Below are 20,858 nucleotides of genomic sequence, written 5' to 3'. Positions count from 1 at the left end.
GTCAGTGTGTGTGGGACACTACAGCATAGGGTTAACTGATGTAAGGCTGTCAGTGTGTGGGACACTACAGCGTAGGGTTAACTGACTAGAGGCTGTCAGTGTGTGGGACACTACAGCGTAGGGTCAACTGACTAGAGGCTGTCAGTGTGTGTGAGACACTACAGCATAGGGTTAACTGACTAGAGGCTGTCAGTGTGTTTTGGGACACTACAGCGTAGGGTTAACTGATGTAAGGCTGTCAGTGTGTGTGGGACACTACAGTGTAGGGTTAACTGACTAGAGGCTGTCAGTGTGTGGGACACTACAGTGTAGGGTTAACTGATGTAAGGCTGTCAGTGTGTGTGGGACACTACAGCGTAGGGTTAACTGACTAGAGGCTGTCAGTGTGTGGGACACTACAGTGTAGGGTTAACTGACTAGAGGTTGTCAGTGTGTGGGACACTACAGTGTAGGGTTAACTGATGTAAGGCAGTCAGTGTGTGTGGGACACTACAGTGTAGGGTTAACTGACTAGAGGCTGTCAGTGTGTGTGGGACACTACAGCATAGGGTTAACTGATGTAAGGCTGTCAGTGTGTGGGACACTACAGCGTAGGGTTAACTGACTAGAGGCTGTCAGTGTGTGGGACACTACAGCGTAGGGTCAACTGACTAGAGGCTGTCAGTGTGTGTGGGACACTACAGCATAGGGTTAACTGACTAGAGGCTGTCAGTGTGTGGGACACTACGGTGTAGGGTTAACTGACTAGAGGCTGTCAGTGTGTGTGGGACACTACAGCGTAGGGTTAACTGATGTAAGACTGTCAGTGTGTGTGGGACACTACAGTGTAGGGTTAACTGACTAGAGGCTGTCAGTGTGTTTTGGGACACTCCAGTGTACGGTTAACTGACTAGAGGCTGTCAGTGTGTGTGGGACACTACAGCGTAGGGTCAACTGACTAGAGGCTGTCAGTGTGTGTGGGACACTACAGCATAGGGTTAACTGACTAGAGGCTGTCAGTGTGTGGGACACTACAGTGTAGGGTTAACTGACTAGAGGCTGTCAGTGTGTGTGGGACACTACAGCGTAGGGTTAACTGATGTAAGACTGTCAGTGTGTGTGGGACACTACAGTGTAGGGTTAACTGACTAGAGGCTGTCAGTGTGTGTGGGACACTACAGCGTAGGGTTAACTGACTAGAGGCTGTCAGTGTGTTTTGGGACACTACAGTGTACGGTTAACTGACTAGAGGCTGTCAGTGTGTGTGGGACACTACAGCGTAGGGTTAACTGACTAGAGGCTGTCAGTGTGTGTGGGACACTACAGTGTAGGGTTAACTTATGTAAGGCTGTCAGTGTGTGTGGGACACTACAGTGTAGGGTTAACTGATGTAAGGCTGTCAGTGTGTGTGGGACACTACAGCGTAGGGTTAACTGACTAGAGGCTGTCAGTGTGTGTGGGACACTACAGCGTAGGGTTAACTGACTAGAGGCTGTCAGTGTGTGGGACACTACAGTGTAGGGTTAACTGCTGTAAGGCTGTCAGTGTGTGGGACACTACAGCGTAGGGTTAACTGACTAGAGGTTGTCAGTGTGTGTGGGACACTACAGCGTAGGGTTAACTGATGTAAGGCTGTCAGTGTGTGGGACACTACAGCGTAGGGTTAACTGACTAGAGGCTGTCAGTGTGTGTGGGACACTACAGCGTAGGGTTAACTGACTAGAGGCTGTCAGTGTGTTTTGGGACATTACAGCGTAGGGTTAACTGACTAGAGGCTATCAGTGTGTGGGACACTACAGTGTAGGGTTAACTGATGTAAGGCTGTCAGTGTGTGTGGGACACTACAGCATAGGGTTAACTGACTAGAGGCTGTCAGTGTGTGTGGGACATTACAGCGTAGGGTTAACTGATGTAAGGCTGTCAGTGTGTGGGACACTACAGCGTAGGGTTAACTGACTAGAGGCTGTCAGTGTGTGGGACACTACAGTGTAGGGTTAACTGACTAGAGGCTGTCAGTGTGTGGGACACTACAGCGTATGGTCAACTGACTAGAGGCTGTCAGTGTGTGTGGGACACTACAGCATAGGGTTAACTGACTAGAGGCTGTCAGTGTGTGGGACACTACAGTGTAGGGTTAACTGACTAGAGGCTGTCAGTGTGTGTGGGACACTACAGCGTAGGGTTAACTGATGTAAAGCTGTCAGTGTGTGGGACACTACAGCGTAGGGTTAACTGATGTAAAGCTGTCAGTGTGTGGGACACTACAGCGTATGGTTAACTGACTAGAGGCTGTCAGTGTGTGGGACACTACAGCGTATGGTCAACTGACTAGAGGCTGTCAGTGTGTGTGGGACACTACAGCATAGGGTTAACTGACTAGAGGCTGTCAGTGTGTGTGGGACACTACAGTGTACGGTTAACTGACTAGAGGCTGTCAGTGTGTGTGGGACACTACAGCGTAGGGTTAACTGACTAGAGGCTGTCAGTGTGTGTGGGACACTACAGTGTAGGGTTACCTTATGTAAGGCTGTCAGTGTGTGGGACACTACAGTGTAGGGTTACCTTATGTAAGGCTGTCAGTGTGTGTGGGACACTACAGTGTAGGGTTAACTGATGGAAGGCTGTCAGTGAGTGTGGGACACTACAGCGTAGGGTTAACTGACTAGAGGCTGTCAGTGTGTGTGGGACACTACAGCGTAGGGTTAACTGACTAGAGGCTGTCAGTGTGTGGGACACTACAGCGTAGGGTTAACTGACTAGAGGCTGTCAGTGTGTGTGGGACATTACAGCGTAGGGTTAACTGATGTAAGGCTGTCAGTGTGTGGGACACTACAGCGTAGGGTTAACTGATGTAAAACTGTCAGTGTGTGTGGGACACTACAGCGTAGGGTTAACTGACTAGAGGCTGTCAGTGTGTGGGACACTACAGTGTACGGTTAACTGACTAGAGGCTGTCAGTGTGTGTGGGACACTACAGCGTAGGGTTAACTGACTAGAGGCTGTCAGTGTGTGTGGGACACTACAGTGTACGGTTAACTGACTAGAGGCTGTCAGTGTGTGGGACACTACAGTGTAGGGTTAACTGCTGTAAGGCTGTCAGTGTGTGGGACACTACAGCTTAGGGTTAACTGACTAGAGGCTGTCAGTGTGTGTGGGACACTACAGTGTAGGGTTAACTGACTAGAGGCTGTCAGTGTGTGTGGGACACTACAGCGTAGGGTTAACTGATGTAAGGCTGTCAGTGTGTGTGGGACATTACAGCGTAGGGTTAACTTATGTAAGGCTGTCAGTGTGTGTGGGACACTACAGTGTAGGGTTAACTGATGTAAGGCTGTCAGTGTGTGTGGGACACTACAGCGTAGGGTTAACTGACTAGAGGCTGCCAGTGTGTTTTGGGACACTACAGCGTAGGGTTAACTGACTAGAGGCTGTCAGTGTGTGGGACACTACAGTGTAGGGTTAACTGCTGTAAGGCTGTCAGTGTGTGGGACACTACAGCGTAGGGTTAACTGACTAGAGGCTGTCAGTGTGTGTGGGACACTACAGTGTAGGGTTAACTGACTAGAGGCTGTCAGTGTGTGTGGGACACTACAGCGTAGGGTTAACTGATGTAAGGCTGTCAGTGTGTGTGTGGGACACTACAGCGTAGGGTTAACTGATGTAAAGCTGTCAGTGTGTGGGACACTACAGCATAGGGTTAACTGACTAGAGGCTGTCAGTGTGTGGGACACTACAGCGTAGGGTTAACTGACTAGAGGCTGTCAGTGTGTGTGGGACACTACAGCATAGGGTTAACTGACTAGAGGCTGTCAGTGTGTGGGACACTACAGCGTATGGTCAACTGACTAGAGGCTGTCAGTGTGTGTGGGAGACTACAGCATAGGGTTAACTGACTAGAGGCTGTCAGTGTGTGGGACACTACAGTGTAGGGTTAACTGACTAGAGGCTGTCAGTGTGTGTGGGACACTACAGCGTAGGGTTAACTGACTAGAGGCTGTCAGTGTGTGTGGGACACTACAGTGTACGGTTAACTGATGTAAGGCTGTCAGTGTGTGGGACACTACAGCGTAGGGTTAACTGACTAGAGGCTGTCAGTGTGTGTGGGACACTACAGTGTAGAGTTAACTGACTAGAGGCTGTCAGTGTGTGGGACACTACAGTGTAGGGTTAACTGACTAGAGGCTGTCAGTGTGTGGGACACTACAGTGTAGGGTTAACTGACTAGAGGCTGTCAGTGTGTGTGGGACACTACAGCGTAGGGTTAACTGACTAGAGGCTGTCAGTGTGTGTGGGACACTACAGTGTACGGTTAACTGACTAGAGGCTGTCAGTGTGTGTGGGACACTACAGTGTAGGGTTAACTGACTAGAGGCTGTCAGTGTGTGGGACACTACAGCGTAGGGTCAACTGACTAGAGGCTGTCAGTGTGTGTGGGACACTACAGTGTAGAGTTAACTGACTAGAGGCTGTCAGTGTGTGGGACACTACAGTGTAGGGTTAACTGATGTAAGGATGTCAGTGTGTGTGGGACACTACAGCGTAGGGTTAACTGACTAGAGGCTGTCAGTGTGTGTGGGACACTACAGCGTAGGGTTAACTGATGTAATGCTGTCAGTGTGTGTGGGACATTACAGCGTAGGGTTAACTGACTAGAGGCTGTCAGTGTGTTTTGGGACACTACAGCGTAGGGTTAACTGACTAGAGGCTGTCAGTGTGTGGGACACTACAGCGTAGGGTTAACTGATGTAAGGCTGTCAGTGTGTGGGACACTACAGCGTAGGGTTAACTGATGTAATGCTGTCAGTGTGTGTGGGACATTACAGCGTAGGGTTAACTGACTAGAGGCTGTCAGTGTGTTTTGGGACACTACAGCGTAGGGTTAACTGACTAGAGGCTGTCAGTGTGTGGGACACTACAGCGTAGGGTTAACTGATGTAAGGCTGTCAGTGTGTGGGACACTACAGCGTAGGGTTAACTGACTAGAGGCTGTCAGTGTGTGGGACACTACAGCGTAGGGTTAACTGATGTAAGGCTGTCAGTGTGTGGGACACTACAGCGTAGGGTTAACTGACTAGAGGCTGTCAGTGTGTGGGACACTACAGCGTAGGGTTAACTGATGTAAGGCTGTCAGTGTGTGGGACACTACAGCGTAGGGTTAACTGATGTAAGGCTGTCAGTGTGTGGGACACTACAGCGTAGGGTTAACTGACTAGAGGCTGTCAGTGTGTGTGGGACACTACAGCGTAGGGTTAACTGACTAGAGGCTGTCAGTGTGTGTGGGACACTACAGCGTAGGGTTAACTGACTAGAGGCTGTCAGTGTGTGTGGGACACTACAGCGTAGGGTTAACTGTACCATTCTGAACAGGCCTGATCCTGTTAGCACACAGTCTACATTATACATGTCATTAGAAATAGTAGCCGATTCATTGTCGTGATACTTGCCACTTTAGGTGTGAGACCTCCCCACTGTTACTGTCTGCTGTGGAGCAGAGTGGAGAATGGTAGCAGTGAGAGACCTCCCCACTGTTACTGCCTGCTGGGGAGCAGAGTGGAGAATGGTAGCAGTGAGAGGTGTGAGAACTCCCCACTGTTACTGTCTGCTGTGGAGCAGAGTGGAGAATGGTAGCAGTGAGAGACCTCCCCACTGTTACTGCCTGCTGGGGAGCAGAGTGGAGAAGGGTAGCAGTGAGAGACCTCCAGTCTGTTACTGCCTGCTGGGTATCAAAGTGGAGAATGGTAGCAGTGAGAGGTGTGAGACCTCCCCACTGGTACTGTCTGCTGTGGAGCAGAGTGGAGAATGGTAGCAGTGAGAGACCTCCCCACTGTTACTGCCTACTGAGTATCAGAGTGGAGAATGGTAGCAGTGAGAGGTGTGAGACCTCCCCACTGGTACTGTCTGCTGTGGAGCAGAGTGGAGAATGGTAGCAGTGAGAGGTGTGAAACCTCCCCACTGTTACTGCCTGCTGGGGAGCAGAGTGGAGAATGGTAGCAGTGAGAGGTGTGAGAACTCCCCACTGTTACTGTCTGCTGTGGAGCAGAGTGGAGAATGGTAGCAGTGAGAGACCTCCCCACTGTTACTGCCTGCTGGGGAGCAGAGTGGAGAATGGTAGCAGTGAGAGACCTCCCCACTGTTACTGCCTGCTGGGGAGCAGAGTGGAGAATGGTAGCAGTGAGAGGTGTGAGACCTCCCCACTGTTACTGCCTGCTGGGGAGCAGAGTGGAGAATGGTAGCAGTGAGAGGTGTGAGAACTCCCCACTGTTACTGTCTGCTGTGGAGCAGAGTGGAGAATGGTAGCAGTGAGAGACCTCCCCACTGTTACTGCCTGCTGGGTATCAGAGTGGAGAATGGTAGCAGTGAGAGGTGTGAGACCTCCCCACTGTTACTGCCTGCTGGGTATCAGAGTGGAGAATGGTAGCAGTGAGAGGTGTGAGACCTCCCCACTGTTACTGCCTGCTGGGGAGCAGAGTGGAGAATGGTAGCAGTGAGAGACCTCCTGTCTGTTAATGCCTGCTGGGTATCAGAGTGGAGAATGGTAGCAGTGAGAGGTGTGAGACCTCCCCACTGGTACTGCCTGCTGTGGAGCAGAGTGGAGAATGGTAGCAGTGAGAGACCTCCCCACTGTTACTGCCTGCTGGGGAGCAGAGTTGAGAATGGTAGCAGTGAGAGACCTCCCCACTGTTACTGCCTGCTGTGGAGCAGAGTTGAGAATGGTAACAGTGAGAGGTGTGAGACCTCCCCACTGTTACTGCCTGCTGGGGAGCAGAGTGGAGAATGGTAGCAGTGAGAGGTGTGAGACCTCCCCACTGTTACTGCCTGCTGGGGAGCAGAGTGGAGAATGGTAGCAGTGAGAGGTGTGAGAACTCCCCACTGTTACTGTCTGCTGTGGAGCAGAGTGGAGAATGGTAGCAGTGAGAGACCTCCCCACTGTTACTGCCTGCTGGGTATCAGAGTGGAGAATGGTAACAGTGAGAGGTGTGAGACCTCCCCACTGTTACTGCCTGCTGGATATCAGAGTGGAGAATGGTAGCAGTGAGAGACCTCCTGTCTGTTAATGCCTGCTGGGTATCAGAGTGGAGAATGGTAGCAGTGAGAGGTGTGAGACCTCCCCACTGGTACTGCCTGCTGTGGAGCAGAGTGGAGAATGGTAGCAGTGAGAGACCTCCCCACTGTTACTGCCTGCTGGGTATCAGAGTGGAGAATGGTAGCAGTGAGAGGTGTGAGACCTCCCCACTGTTACTGCCTGCTGGGTATCAGAGTGGAGAATGGTAGCAGTGAGAGGTGTGAGACCTCCCCACTGTTACTGCCTGCTGGGGAGCAGAGTGGAGAATGGTAGCAGTGAGAGACCTCCTGTCTGTTAATGCCTGCTGGGTATCAGAGTGGAGAATGGTAGCAGTGAGAGGTGTGAGACCTCCCCACTGGTACTGCCTGCTGTGGAGCAGAGTGGAGAATGGTAGCAGTGAGAGACCTCCCCACTGTTACTGCCTGCTGGGGAGCAGAGTTGAGAATGGTAGCAGTGAGAGACCTCCCCACTGTTACTGCCTGCTGTGGAGCAGAGTTGAGAATGGTAACAGTGAGAGGTGTGAGACCTCCCCACTGTTACTGCCTGCTGGGGAGCAGAGTGGAGAATGGTAGCAGTGAGAGGTGTGAGACCTCCCCACTGTTACTGCCTGCTGGGGAGCAGAGTGGAGAATGGTAGCAGTGAGAGGTGTGAGAACTCCCCACTGTTACTGTCTGCTGTGGAGCAGAGTGGAGAATGGTAGCAGTGAGAGACCTCCCCACTGTTACTGCCTGCTGGGTATCAGAGTGGAGAATGGTAACAGTGAGAGGTGTGAGACCTCCCCACTGTTACTGCCTGCTGGGTATCAGAGTGGAGAATGGTAACAGTGAGAGGTGTGAGACCTCCCCACTGTTACTGCCTGCTGGGTATCAGAGTGGAGAATGGTAGCAGTGAGAGACCTCCTGTCTGTTAATGCCTGCTGGGTATCAGAGTGGAGAATGGTAGCAGTGAGAGGTGTGAGACCTCCCCACTGGTACTGCCTGCTGTGGAGCAGAGTGGAGAATGGTAGCAGTGAGAGACCTCCCCACTGTTACTGCCTGCTGGGGAGCAGAGTTGAGAATGGTAGCAGTGAGAGACCTCCCCACTGTTACTGCCTGCTGTGGAGCAGAGTTGAGAATGGTAACAGTGAGAGGTGTGAGACCTCCCCACTGTTACTGCCTGCTGGGGAGCAGAGTGGAGAATGGTAGCAGTGAGAGAGACCTCCCCACTGTTACTGCCTGCTGGGGAGCAGAGTGGAGAATGGTAGCAGTGAGAGGTGTGAGACCTCCCCACTGTTACTGCCTGCTGGGGAGCAGAGTGGAGAATGGTAGCAGTGAGAGACCTCCCCACTGTTACTGCCTGCTGGGGAGAAGAGTGGAGAATGGTAGCAGTGAGAGACTTCCCCACTGTCACTGCCTGCTGGGGAGCAGAGTGGAGAATGGTAGCAGTGAGAGACCTCCCCACTGTCACTGCCTGCTGGGGAGCAGAGTGGAGAATGGTAGCAGTGAGAGGTGTGAGACCTCCCCACTGTTACTGCCTGCTGGGGGGCAGAGTGGAGAATGGTAGCAGTGAGAGACCTCCCCACTGTTACTGCCTGCTGGGGAGCAGAGTGGAGAATGGTAGCAGTGAGAGAGACCTCCCCACTGTCACTGCCTGCTGGGGAGCAGAGTGGAGAATGGTAGCAGTGAGAGACCTCCCCACTGTCACTGCCTGCTGGGGAGCAGAGTGGAGAATGGTAGCAGTGAGAGACCTCCCCACTGTCACTATCCCCCCAGGAACCATTCTCTGTCCCTTCTCTCTCTCCCCTCCTCTCATTGATATCTAAGACACTGTGTGCATCCTAATGTTCCAGTTGAATGTAGACTCCACTGAGCTGCCTGCCAGAAAGGCCACTCTGTTCTTTCTGACTTAGAGTGTCCTTCTATATTCAACCAATTGTGTTCTACTCTGTCCTCAATAACCGTCTGTCAGGCTGTTTGTTCATTACTATGAAAATGGCCCATCTTCATTTCATACGCGACAGTACAGTGGTTTTCATACATGGAGATGCACCCGACAAGGCCTTGTGTGGTCCTTGAAGATGTACCTCTTCAATACTAGAATACTAGAATGGCACAATCCCAGAATGACATGTTGTCCCTGTACCATGTTTAGAAAGACAGTGTTTTTCTCAGTGTGTGATTTTGTGTCTCTCAGTGAGTATAAGGTGTGTTTGGGGTTCGTCACAGACTGCTGCCTCTTGCTGTTTGTTTCTCTGTGTGTTATCTGTCTGGGGCATCACAGGAAAAGCTCCAGCACTGATAAAGACCTGCCTGGACGCCTCTCAGCCGCCTTAGCTTTTTACCTTTCTTTGGAAACAATCAGAAGCTCAGGGCTTTATGCAAACACAGACACACGCATACACACACGCATACACACACATCTGTAGGCTTCATTTAGTTACAGGAGCTGGTAGGTTCAGTTAAAGGACGGACAATCTGGACTCAACTCCACAGCTGGAATCCACATCCATCTATTTACCTCCCTCCATCCTTTCCCTCATCAATCGCTCTCTCCATCTTTCCCTTGCCCTGACTGGTCTCTGTGTGTGTGTCTCTGTGTGTGTGTCTCTGTGTGTGTGTCTCTCTGTGTGTGTGTGTGTGTGTGTGTGTGTGTGTGTGTGTGTGTGTGTGTGTGTGTGTGTGTGTGTGTGTGTGTGTGTGTGTGTGTGTGTGTGTGTGTGTGTGTGTGTGTGTGTGTGGCCCCCTTGCCTTTCCCATCAGCAAACATTCTCTGATCTTATCTTCTGCTGTGCTTTGCACTTTCCTATTTTGGTTTAGACTCATTTTTATATAATAATAGGTGTTTGACATAAAAACGTGTGTATTTAAACTCAACATAATAATGTGAAAGTGCCTCAATAACTAATCACCTCCCTCCCTCCCTCCCTCCCTCCCTCCCTCCCTCCCTCCCTCCCTCCCTCCCTCCCTCCCTCCCTCCCTCCCTCCCTCCCTCCCTCCCTCCCTCCCTCCCTCCCTCCCTCCCTCCCTCCCTCCCTCCCTCCCTCTCCGTCGCTCTGCCCCTCCCTCCCTCCCTCTCCGTCGCTCTGCCTCTCCCTCCCTCCCTCTCTCCCTCTCCCTCTCCCTCCCCCTCCCTCCCTCCCTCTCCCTCCCGCCCTCCCTCTCCGTCGCTCTGCCTCTCTCTCTCTCTGCAGTGTGCTGGGCCATCGTGACAGTGACAGTGACTCCCAAGGTGGAGGTGATCAAGGGAGAGTCAGCCAGTCTGCCCTGCACCTTCAAAATCCCTCCCTCCCCAAACAACATTGTGGAGTGGTTCATTGTATGTCTCCTACTACTTTACTCCTGGCTTCCCACATTTAAAAAATACTACAGTTTACTACAGTGCTTACTATAGAATTCAGTAGTAAACTGTAGTATACTGTAGAATACTAAATACCCAAATCAAATTGTATTTGTCACATGCGCCAAATACAACAGGTGTAGACTTACCTCTCTCTTTCCCTCTTCTTCCTCCTCTCTCTCCTCTTCCCCTCACCAGGAGGAGGGTGGCACCAGGAAGCGTGTTGCATTCCGCTCTGTGTCGGGCGGCGAGGGGAAGAGTGATGAGGGGACACGTCTGTCCGACAGAGTGACCATGGGAAGGGACTTCTCTCTGACCATCTCCCCCGTGGCGGTGGAGGACCAGCTGCCCTTCTACTGCCAGGTCACTGCTGGCCCTGCCGGGGTTGGAGACGCCATCACCCAGCTCAAAGTCTTCTGTGAGTTACTGACCACTGACCTTTAGAGAGGCCCTACTGTGACCTTTAGTGACCGATGCGGTCTTCGCTGTATGGGATGCCGGGTGGATTTTGACTGTCGGGATGAGAGTGTGTGTGTTGTATGTGCTAGATGAGAGTGTGTGTGTTGTGTGTGCTAGATGAAAGTGTGTATGTTGTGTGTGCTGGAGGAGAGTGTGTGTGTGTTGTGTGTGCTGGAGGAGAGTGTGTGTGTTGTGTGTGCTGGAGGAGAGTGTGTGTGTTGTGTGTGCTGGATGAGAGTGTGTGTGTTGTGTATGCTGGATGAGAGTGTGTGTTTTGTGTGTGCTGGGTGAGAGTGTGTGTGTTGTGTGTGCTGGGTGAGAGTGTGTGTGTTGTGTGTGCTGGGTGAGACTGTGTGTGTTGTGTGTGCTGGGTGAGAGTGTGTGAGTGTGAGTGTGAGCGTCTAAATCAACGATTAACGTACAAACTTAGTTAATGAACAATATTATTGTGGGAAGCGCTACTAAGGTACACAATAGTACATTTTGGTAGATGAAGGTGCTCTTTGGTAAAAGGGGTGAATTGGTCATCCAAATGAAAGGAGGACCAAGGAACTCTTCATATAATTGATTAAAATGCGTTTATTAGTATGACATGTTCAATAGAAACAAAGTTTTTAAAAACCGCCGCATTTCGGCTGCATGACCTTCGTCAGGGAGAACAAAAAAAAAAAGAATACAAGGTCCTCTTTTGAACAGCTTTTCAATTGGAAGAGGGAGTGGTTACACTATTGATTGGACACACCTCGTAAGAAATACAATACACATTAAAAGGTGAAATACTGTAGCTATGTTATCATAAAAAAACTCCAAGATAGAAGTGAATCCATATCTTCATTTAAACCAGGGTACTTAGTGGCCTGTACTTTGTAAATCCATATCTTCATTTAAACCAGGGTACTTAGTGGCATGTAGTTTATAAATCCATATCTTCATTTAAACCAGGGTACTTAGTGGCATGTAGTTTATAAATCCATATCTTCATTTAAACCAGGGTACTTAGTGGCATGTAGTTTATAAATCCATATCTTCATTTAAACCAGGGTACTTAGTGGCCTGTAGTTTATAAATCCATATCTTCATTTAAACCAGGGTACTTAGTGACCTGTAGTTTATAAATCCATATCTTCATTTAAACCAGGGTACTTAGTGGCATGTAGTTTATAAATCCATATCTTCATTTAAACCAGGATACTTAGTGGCCTGTAGTTTGTAAATCCATATCTTCATTTAAACCAGTGTATTTAGTGGCCTGTAGTTTGTAAATCCATATCTTCATTTAAACCAGGGTATTTAGTGGCCTGTAGTTTGTAAATCCATATCTTCATTTAAACCAGGGTACTTAGTGGCCTGTAGTTTGTAAATCCATATCTTCATTTAAACCAGTGTATTTAGTGGCCTGTAGTTTGTAAATCCATATCTTCATTTAAACCAGGGTACTTAGTGGCCTGTAGTTTGTAAATCCAAAAACTTTACCTTTGGTTTAACTGTCTAAGACGGTTCCCTTTTCTAATAGAGGCCAGAAAATGATCAATACCCATAGCTTGTAGGGAGGCAGGGATACCATGGTGTAGGGACTTGTAATGCCTTGCCACGGGGTAGTCTACATTACCTACCCGTATGGCGTACTTGTGTTCCGCTAAGCGGTCTTGAAGGCGTCTCTTTGTCCGTCCAATGTAGAACACCTTGCACTGTGGACATTCCAATCTATAGATGACATGAGTGGTTTTACAGTTAATGAAATGCTTGACGTAATAATCCATTTTAGAAGCTGTGTCAACAAAATACTTATAATAATAATAATAATATATCCCATTTAGCAGACGCTTTTGTCCAAAGCGACTTACAAGTCGGCTGGGGCCACTACTTTTACATATGGGTGGTCCCAGCGGGAATCGAACCCACGACGCTTGGCGTTGCAAGCGCCATGCTCTACCGACTGAGCCACACAGGACCCCTCTTCTGTGCAATATTACTGCAATGGTTGCGATGGTTACATTTAAAAGAGCCTTTGGGTTAGTGGTCAAGCCAAGTTTCTTGAGAGTCACCCGGAAGATAACTGTGGACTAATTTGTCATTTAGGGTAGGACATCTCTTAAAGCGTATGACTGGTGGCTCAGGGAAGACTTGGCAGAGTAGCGTATCACTTTGGATGATTCCACAATCATTTGTAATGGTTATTTTAATGTTCTCTGCTTCGGTGCTGTATTTTGTAACAGAATACACTCTGATGCATCAGGGGGCTCTCCCCTTCGCAACATGTTCTCTCTGTCAAGTAATCCAGCCCTTATACCTGCATCTTTCAGGACCTGGGCGCTGTAGCCCTGATTCAAGAAGCGATTCTCCATCCAGCAGATTTGACACTGTAGTCTGTTTCCTGATCGCAAATTCTGTTTTTTAAAACTTTGTTTCTATTGAACATGTCATACTAATAAAGGCATTTTAATTAATTATATGAAGAGTGCCTTGGTCCTCCTTTCATTTGGATGACCAATATTATTTTTGCATTGCAGAGTGTAATCAATGATAAGCATTATACATGAACTAAATACTGAGTAGAACGAGGAGAAATGATTGAGATAATAAATGGTAGTGAAAGTCAAACTCTTTCTTGCACCTTAACATTTCATCTTTGTAAGAAAACGATCTCTAATAAGCTGCCCAGAGGTCAATTAGTCCTATGAACATCACACTTGACACAATTTATTAATAGTTCAATTGCATCTGTCATAGCTAATAGATGTCAGCTTAATGACCGTCCAGAATTCTCCTGAATTATCACCATGGCGATGAGAGCTGACCCCAGACCAGGTCGTTGTGTCCTTGTCACCCTCTGCAACCCCAACACATTAGCAATCCTATTTCTAGTGTTAAAATACACCAGGAATATAGTGTTTGCGGATGGCCCAATATCAATAAATATTATTGTTTTGGGTTGGGCCAATGAGGGTAGAGGGTGAATGGTGTTGGTTAGAGAATTGAGTGACACTTCAATAACCATTTAAGTGCTGTTTAAAAGGCTCAGTTAAGTCATTAATTAACATGCATGTGCCCTATAGACATTCAAGTCTGAAGGAATTACTTGGCTATTAGTTCACACATTGTAAAGTAGATGTCATAGGTGACATTATTTTTTTTTAAATGTTTACCTTTATTTAACTAGGCAAGTCAGTTAAGAACAAGAACAGTTAAGTTATTTATATTGATGGCCTACCACCGGCCAAACCTGGACGACGCTGGGCCAATTGTGTGCCGCCCTATGGGACTCTCAATCACGGCCGGTAATGATACAGCCTGCATTATAAAGAGTACCTTAATGGAGCACTGATACAATTAATAAAGACAAGTCAAATACCTGACTATAGACTTTAACAGGCCACTCAGGACTGTTCCCTAAAGTACTGTATCTCCTCTTTGTCTGCCTTCCTGTCCCTACTGAATAGGAGCAGTTTTTAATGACTCCCTACAAGGGCTGAGAAATAGCCTGAGTGTTCTGAAACAATGGGCTTCCTTAGGGAGGTTTACACTACAGCAGCAGGTATAATGGTCTGAGCAGAACGGGAAACAGTGATACACTCACTGACACCATACATCCTGCCTCCATTTCCCTCAGGTGTGTGTGTGTGTGTGTGTGTGTGTGTGTGTGTGTGTGTGTGTGTGTGTGTGTGTGTGTGTGTGTGTGTGTGTGTGTGTGTGTGTGTGTGTGTGTGTGTGTGTGTGCGCGTGCGCGTGTGTGTGCACATGTGTGTCTGTACGTGCATCCATGCATGCTACTTCCCTCTCTATGGCGTTGAACTTGCTATCTTTCATTTCCATGTGGAAACTGACACCCATGTTACATTTACATTACATTTAAGTAATTTAGCAGACGCTCTTATCCAGAGCGACTTACAAATTGGTGAATTCACCTTCTGACATCCATGTTAAATAATGTGTTACATTTCTGCCAGTTCTAGTCAGCAAACAGACACCTGGAAGAACAACGAGGAGCAAGACAGAGGAGAGAGAGTAATATAGAGGGGGAGGAGTGAAAGGAGAGGAATTAGGGAGAGTTAGGGAGGTGAGAGAGAGAAAGATAGAGGGAGGTTAGAGAGAGAAAGATAGAGGGAGGAGAGAGAGAAATATAGAGGGAGGAGAGAGAGAGAACGACAGAGGGAGGTGAGAGAGAGAACGACAGAGGGAGGTGAGAGAGAGAAATATAGAGGAAGGAGAGAATGAGAAATATAGAGGGAGGTGAGAGAGAGAAATATAGAGGGAGGTGGGAGAGAGAGAGAAATATAGAGGGAGGTGAGAGAGAGAAATATAGAGGGAGGTGAGAGAGAGAAATATAGAGGGGGTGAGAGAGAGAGAGAAATATAGAGGGAGGTGAGAGAGAGAGAAATATAGAGGGAGGTGGGAGAGAGAGAGAAATATAGAGGGAGGTGAGAGAGAGAGAAATATAGAGGGGGGTGAGAGAGAGAAATATAGAGGGAGGTGAGAGAGAGAGAGAAATATAGAGGGAGGTGAGAGAGAAATATAGAGGGAGGTGAGAGAGAGAGAAATATAGAGGGAGGTGAGAGAGAGAGAGAAATATAGAGGGAGGTGAGAGAGAGAGAAATATAGAGGGAGGTGAGAGAGAGAAATATAGAGGGAGGTGAGAGAGAGAAATATAGAGGGAGGTGAGAGAGAGAGAAATATAAAGGGAGATGAGAGAGAGAAATATAGAGGGAGGTGAGAGAGAAATATAGAGGGAGGTGAGAGAGAGAAATATAGAGGGAGGTGAGAGAGAGAAATATAGAGGGAGGTGAGAGAGAGAAATATAGAGGGAGGTGAGAGAGAGAAATATAGAGGGAGGTGAGAGAGAGAAATATAAAGGGAGGTGAGAGAGAGAAATATAAAGGGAGGTGAGAGAGAGAAATATAAAGGGAGGTGAGAGAGAGAAATATAAAGGGAGGTGAGAGAGAGAAAGATAAAGGGAGGTGAGAGAGAGAAAGATAGAGAGAAAGATAAAGGGAGGTGAGAGAGAAAGATAAAGGGAGGTGAGAGAGAGATAGATAGAGAGAAAGATAAAGGGAGGTAAGAGAGAAAGATAAAGGGAGATGAGAGAGAGAAAGATAGAGGGAGATGAGAGAGAGAAATATAGAGGGAGATGAGAGAGAGAAATATAGAGGGAGGTGAGAGAGAGAAAGATAAATGGAGGTGAGAGAGAGAAAGATAAAGGGAGGTGAGAGAGAGAAAGATAAAGGGAGGTGAGAGAGAGAAAGATAGAGAGAAAGATAAAGGGAGGTGAGAGAGAAATATAGAGGGAGGTGAGAGAGAAATATAGAGGGAGGTGAGAGAGAGAAATATAGAGGGAGGTGAGAGAGAGAAATATAGAGGGAGGTGAGAGAGAGAAATATAGAGGGAGGTGAGAGAGAGAAATATAAAGGGAGGTGAGAGAGAGAAAGATAAAGGGAGGTGAGAGAGAGAAAGATAAAGGGAGGTGAGAGAGAGAAAGATAAAGGGAGGTGAGAGAGAGAAAGATAAAGGGAGGTGAGAGAGAGAAAGATAAAGGGAGGTGAGAGAGAGAAAGATAGAGAGAAAGATAAAGGGAGGTGAGAGAGAAAGATAAAGGGATGTGAGAGAGAGATAGATAGAGAGAAAGATAAAGGGAGGTAAGAGAGAAAGATAGAGAGAAAGATAAAGGGAGGTGAGAGAGAAAGATAGAGAGAAAGATAAAGGGAGGTGAGAGAGAAAGATAAAGGGAGGTGATAGAGAGATAGATAGAGAGAAAGATAAAGGGAGGTAAGAGAGAAAGATAAAGGGAGATGAGAGAGAGAAAGATAGAGGGAGATGAGAGAGAGAAATATAGAGGGAGGTGAGAGAGAGAAAGATAAAGGGAGGTGAGAGAGAAAAAGATAAAGGGAGGTGAGAGAGAGAAAGATAAAGGGAGGTGAGAGAGAAAGATAAAGGGAGGTGAGAGAGAGAAAGATAAAGGGAGGTGAGAGAGAGAAAGATAAAGGGAGGTGAGAAAGATAAAGGGAGGTGAGAGAGAGAAGATAAAGGGAGGTGAGAGAGAGAAAGATAAAGGGAGGTGAGAGAGAAAGATAAAGGGAGGTGAGATATAGATAGGAAGATCACGCCAATGTTATTAAATGTCTGCCGTTTATTTTTATAGTCAGACGGCAGCTGTGGTCTCGCTGCGATACCATGACCTTGCATGTGAATGAGGGAGGGAGTGAGAGATACATAGATGACAGAGAGATAGAAACAGAGGGAACATACAGCAGTGTGAGAGAGAGAACGAGGAGTGTGTCTCTTGTCTGTGACCCGTATCAGCCCACAGCAACCGAGGTCACAGTGGAATAATACACACAGGGATGTTTACCATTGCCCTAATCGGAGGTGTGTGTGTGTGTGTGTGTGTGTGTGTGTGTGTGTGTGTGTGTGTGTGTGTGTGTGTGTGTGTGTGTGTGTGTGTGTGTGTGTGTGTGTGTGTGTGTGTGTGTGTGTGTGTGTGTGTGTGTGTGTGTGTGTACTTGCATTTATGTGCATGCACTGCATATGTGTGTGTCTGTTACTGTAGTTACGGTAAATGAATGTCACTTGTCTTTCTCAGGGTGACATGAGCTTGGCACCTCGAGCTCTTCCTGTCTGTGTCAAGGCTCTGAGTGTTTCCGTCCTGTGATTGGTTCAGGAAGGGGATACCAAATTATTTCCAGTCATCCAAATACATGTATATATCTAGAAATGTCTTTCTGCCTGCTCTGGAACTATATATATATACTGTACATATATTCATGTAAACAGCTATGCTTATTTGAATTCAGATAATATACTGTATCAGAAAATGTGAAAATAGTGGACTTGCATTTTGTAAAGCTCTGATCTGAGAATATAACTCCCCCTTCCTCAGTCGCTCCAGAGATGCCAGAGGTCACTGGGTCCAACCAGGCCATATCTGTAGGAGACTCCTCCACACAGGTTGGTTTCAACTATTTGTCCTGGAATCTTCCATTGTCATCTAATGTTCTTCCATTGTCCTCTAATGTTCTTCCATTGTCCTCTAATGTTATTCCATTGTTCTCTAATATTATTCCATTGTCCTCTAATGTTATTCCATTGTCCTCTAATGTTATTCCATTGTTCTCTAATATTATTCCATTGTCCTTTAATGTTCTTCCGCTGTCCTCCAAGGTTCTTTCATTGTTCTCTAATGTTCTTCCATTGTCTTCTAATGTGCATCCATTGTCTTCTAATGTTCTTCCATTGTCCTCTAATGTGCATCCATTGTCCTCTAATGTTATTCCATTGTCTTCTAATGTGCATCCATTGTCTTCTAATGTTCTTCCATTGTCCTCTAATGTGCATCCATTGTCCTCTAATGTTATTCCATTGTCTTCTAATGTGCATCCATTGTCTTCTAATGTTCTTCCATTGTCCTCTAATGTGCATCCATTGTCTTCTAATGTTCTTCCATTGTCCTCTAATGTGCATCCATTGTCCTCTAATGTTATTCCATTGTCTTCTAATGTGCATCCATTGACATCTAATGTTCTTCCATTGTTCTCTAATGTTATTCCATTGTTCTCTAATGTTATTCCATTGTTCTCTAATGTTATTCCATTGTTCTCTAATGTTATTCCATTGTTCTCTAATGTTCTTCCATTGTTCTCTAATGTTATTCCATTGTTCTCTAATGTTCTTCCATTGTTCTCTAATGTTATTCCATTGTTCTCTAATGTTCTTCCATTGTTCTCTAATGGTCTTTCATTGTCCTCCAATGTTCTTCCCTTGTCCTCTAATGTTCTTCCATTGTCCTCCAGTTGCTGAGTATCTTTCCCCTCCTGTGTGTGTGTGTGTGCGTGTGTGTGTGTGTGTGTGTGTGTGTGTGCGTGTGCGTGTGTGTGTGTCAGGTGGGCCAGTGTGTGAGCCATAACGGTCACCCCCAGCCCAGGATCATCTGGTTCCAGGACTCCAAGCCTCTGCCTGAGGTCAAGGACAACAAAGAGAGTGAGTATACACTCCCTCTACTTACTTCTACTACTACTACACTGTAAACAAAAATATGCTGTTGTTTCAACTCATTATTATTAAGTAACTGGTTCCACAGACCTTTCTTTTGTTTACTCAACTTTTCAGTCTAAATTATAATTGTTGACCCAAACTTAGCACCAATGTGAGAAAACATAGGCAAAAACTTTGTAAACTTAAAATGATGTTTTCTCAACTTGTCTGGTGTGTTGATTCAACTAGAACTTGTTCTCTGTTCATCTTACCTAAAAAGTACCTGTTACACACACCATGCTTTTAACTTCTTGGCGCACCCATCCCGTTAGCGGGATCATTTTCGTCAACATCCGCTGAATTGCAGAATGCCAAATTCAAATTAGATTACTAAAAATATTTAATTTTCATGAAATCACAAGTGCAATATAGCAAAACACAGCTTGGTTTGTTGTTAATCCACCTGGCGTGTCAGATTTTTAAAAAAAGAAGCTTTACAGCAAAAGCTATCTAAGCGTTTATGTTACGAACTCTCTCAGCAGACAAAACATTACAAACAGCTAGCAGCAAAGTAGAATGGTCACGAAAGTCAGAAAAGGAATAAAATGAATCTCTTACCTTCGATGATCTTCGGATGTTTGCACTCACAAGACTCCCAGTTACACAATAAATGTTCCTTTTGTTCGATAAAGATTATTTTTATATCCAAAAACCTCCAATAGGTTGACACGTTTTGTTCAGTAATCCACAGGCTCGTGCGGTCACGACGGGCAGTCAAAAATTCCAAATAGTATCCGTAAAGTTCTTAGAAACATGTCAAACGTTTTTTATAATCAATCCTCAGGTTGTTTTTACAATAAATAATAAATAATATTTCAACCGGACTGTAGATTTTTCAATAGGAGAGAGAGAGAAAATGTCTGCTCCAAGATGTTGCACATGCAAAACTCTGCTGGCACCCAGCCATCCACTGACGCAATGTGATCCTTCTCGCTAATTTTTCAGAATAAAAACCTGAAACTATGTCTAAAGACTGTTCACACCATGTGGAAAGGAATCTAGTTGATATGCCTTTAAATTGAGGGAAGGCATGCAATGGAACAGGGAGATTCGTTTCTCTTAGTCACTTCCTTGTTGGATTTTCCTCAGGTTTTTGCCTGAAATATCAGTTCTGTTATATACTCACAGACACTATTTTGACAGTTTTGGAAACTCTAGAGTGTTTTCTATCCGAATATGACAATTATATGCATATTCTAGATTCTGGGCCTGAGAAATAGGCAGTTTCATTTGGGTATGTTTTTCATCCAAACACTGCCCCCTACTCTCAACAGGGCTTTTAACATGTTTTCAACTTACATATTTGACACACGTTGACATGATTACATTTTGCATGTTCATGTATACAGGAATTCTTATTCATTTTCCTTACCTGGGATTTGACCTCACAACCTCTTGGTTCAGTTCATTCCGATCTTCCTGCTGCGCCACCATGTAAAACAAAACCCAGCTATGGGACCTGTTACTTATTAATAATTAGTTGAAACAGCTAGATTTTTTTACAGTGTCCTACAACCACCTACCACTACAGTCGGCCTCCGCGAAGCACCCTGGCCTGAACTTTAGTTACTGTCATTAGCTGGCAACCACCTGGTTACTCTACCCAGCACCTTAGCGGCTACTGCCCTGTGTACATAGACATGGAATCACTGGTCACTTTAATAATGGAACACTGGTCACTATAATAATTTTACATACTATTTTACCCACTTCATAATAATGTTTACATACTATTTTACCCACTTCATAATAATGTTGACATACTATTTTACCAATTTCATAATAATGTTTACATACTATTTTACATACTTCATAATAATGTTTACATACTATTTTACCCACTTCATAATAATGTTTACATACTATTTTACCCACTTCATAATAATGTTTACATACTATTTTACCCACTTCATAATAATGTTGACATACTATTTTACCCATTTCATAATAATGTTTACATACTATTTTACATACTTCATAATAATGTTTACATGCTATTTTACCCACTTCATAATAATGT

The 20,858-nt window shown here is 46.3% G+C and overlaps 1 protein-coding gene across 1 annotated transcript in view; it reads left to right on the top strand.

The window, feature by feature from the left end:
* The window catches only part of LOC135521989 (basal cell adhesion molecule-like), a 111,285-nt gene that overhangs the window by 71,337 nt on the left and 19,090 nt on the right, over nucleotides 1–20,858 (top strand). Inside the window, exons 2-5 of the mRNA XM_064947843.1 lie at nucleotides 10,212–10,336; nucleotides 10,556–10,775; nucleotides 17,688–17,755; nucleotides 18,688–18,784. Of these exons, the coding sequence (XP_064803915.1) occupies nucleotides 10,212–10,336; nucleotides 10,556–10,775; nucleotides 17,688–17,755; nucleotides 18,688–18,784 (510 nt within the window). The remainder of the gene's footprint in view (nucleotides 1–10,211; nucleotides 10,337–10,555; nucleotides 10,776–17,687; nucleotides 17,756–18,687; nucleotides 18,785–20,858) is intronic.

Source organism: Oncorhynchus masou, chromosome 30 (genome assembly GCF_036934945.1).
Source record: "Oncorhynchus masou masou isolate Uvic2021 chromosome 30, UVic_Omas_1.1, whole genome shotgun sequence".
Lineage (NCBI taxonomy): Eukaryota > Metazoa > Chordata > Actinopteri > Salmoniformes > Salmonidae > Oncorhynchus > Oncorhynchus masou.
This window is presented reverse-complemented; position numbering and strand designations above follow the sequence as displayed.